The 1,971-nt window shown below is 54.5% G+C and overlaps 1 protein-coding gene across 1 annotated transcript in view; it reads right to left on the bottom strand.

The window, feature by feature from the left end:
• Positions 1-2: 2 nt before the first annotated feature.
• ZNF517 (zinc finger protein 517) overlaps positions 3-1,971 on the bottom strand; it is a gene marked incomplete at its 3' end in the record, with an annotated part of 10,601 nt that continues 8,632 nt past the window's right edge. Inside the window, exon 4 of the mRNA XM_011975754.1 lies at positions 3-699. Coding sequence (XP_011831144.1) covers positions 3-699 — 697 coding nt within the window. The remainder of the gene's footprint in view (positions 700-1,971) is intronic.

Genomic DNA, 1,971 nt, shown 5'->3' with positions numbered 1-1,971 from the left:
ACCCTCGGATGAAGCGCTGCCCACACCGCAGGCACCGGTAGGGCCGCTCCCCGCTGTGGATGCGGCCGTGCTCGTTGAGGGTGAACCTGCGGCAGAACGCCTTGCCGCACTCGGTGCACGCGAAGGGCTTCTCCCCGGTGTGGAACTTCTGGTGCTGCAGTAGCCGGGAGCTGCGGCTGAAGGCCTTGCCGCACTCGCCGCACACGTAGGGCCGCTCGCGGGTGTGGACGCGGTGGTGGGCAGCCAGCTGCGTGCTCTGCCGGAAGGCCTTGCCGCACTCGCCGCACTGGAACGGCTTCTCCTCGGTGTGGATCAGCTGGTGCCGCAGCAGGATGGAGCTCTGCTTGAAGGCCTTCCCGCACTCCGTGCACTGGAAGGGCTTGGCGCCGGTGTGGATGACCTGGTGCCTGAGCAGCAGTGAGTTGTATCTGAACGCCTTGCCGCACACGCACCTGTAGCGGGGGTCTGAGCTCCCCACGGGCCGGCCCGGGTCTTCCTGCAGAACCCTTGGGGAGGCGCTGCGCTCCCGAGCCCGGGGGCGGGTGAGTTTATCTGACCCGTCCTCAGGACTGCCACGTGGGTGGGGTGGTGCGGGGTGCCCCCCGGGGAGGCACCCCCACACGGTGCCCGGCAGTCCTGCCTGCCTGGAGAGCTTTCTCTGCAGAGGAGACTCCATGATCCCGGCCTCCATCCTGGAATCTGAGAGAAGGAACAGAAAACGGAAGGATGATCCAGCCTCTACATGCAAATGAACTTATTGTTGGAAGAACCTTTTTATTCCCAAGTCTTCCCCCAACACCCAGCTTTACTGAGGTATAAATGACAAATAAAACTTGTATACAGGAGGCTGATGCAGGAGAATTGCTTCAACCCGGGATACAGAGGTTATAGCGAGCTGAGATCAAGCCACAGCACTCCAGCCTGGGCCAAAGAGTGAGACTATGTCTTAAAACAAAACAAACCTTGTATGTATTTTTTGTGTACAACATGATTCAATAAACATGTACACTGTGACACGATAACACAATCAGGTGAAGACAAGACTCTTTGTTAGATGTGCAGGGAGGTTTGAGAAATTATTGCCAGAGGTTTTAAAATCAGGGTTTCAGGCCAGGCGCGGTGGCTCACGCCTCTAATCTCAGCACTTCGGGAGGCCGAGGTGGGCTGATCACCTGAGGTCACGAGTTCGAAACCAGCCTGGCCAACACAGTGAAACCCCATCTATACTAAAAATACGAAAATTAGCTGGGTGCGGCGGCGGGTGCCTGTAATCCCAGCTACTCAGGAGGCTGAGGCAGGAGAATTGTTTGAACCCGGGAGGTGGAGGTTGCAGTGAGCCAAGACCGCACCACTGCACTCCAGCCTGGGTGACAAGAGCAAAACTCCATCTCAAAAAAATAATAATAATAAAAATAAAATGAGGGTTCGGGTGAGAAGGGAACAAAAAGGTTAATAATGGCTCCAGCACTGTGGGAGGCTGGCTCATGGGGAGCCCATAGGAGAAGCCCAAGGTCTGGCAGGGAAGACAGGCCAGGCATGAGGTGCATGTTGCACCTCACTCCACAGCCACGTTCTTTACTCCTCTCTCCTTCAGAGTTCACCACAGTTCATTCACTCAGCAAACATGTCTGGGCAGGTGCGTAAAGCAGGTGCCTGCACAGACCGCCAGGACTGAGGGCCTCCTCCCCAGCTCAAGGTTCTTTCTGCAGCCTCCACTGCCCTGAGCTCAGTCCCTGGCACATGGGCCATGGGAAACTGGGAAAACCAAAGCAACCTGTGGGCGGCAAACCTCCCAGATGCCAAGGCAAGAGACCAAGGGCACAAGCTGTTCCAGTATAATAAAGAAAATATATATAATAAGAATAGTTATACTAGAAACAGATTTTAAATATGATGATAAATGAATATTATTAGTCATCAGTTTGTAGCATTACTCTTTATTCTAACATTATAATAATCTCTGTTCTGGCC

Source organism: Mandrillus leucophaeus, unplaced genomic scaffold (assembly GCF_000951045.1).
Source record: "Mandrillus leucophaeus isolate KB7577 unplaced genomic scaffold, Mleu.le_1.0 Scaffold158, whole genome shotgun sequence".
Classification (NCBI taxonomy): Eukaryota; Metazoa; Chordata; class Mammalia; order Primates; family Cercopithecidae; genus Mandrillus; species Mandrillus leucophaeus.
Note: the sequence above shows the minus strand (reverse complement) of the source record. Positions and strands in the feature narration are given on the sequence as shown.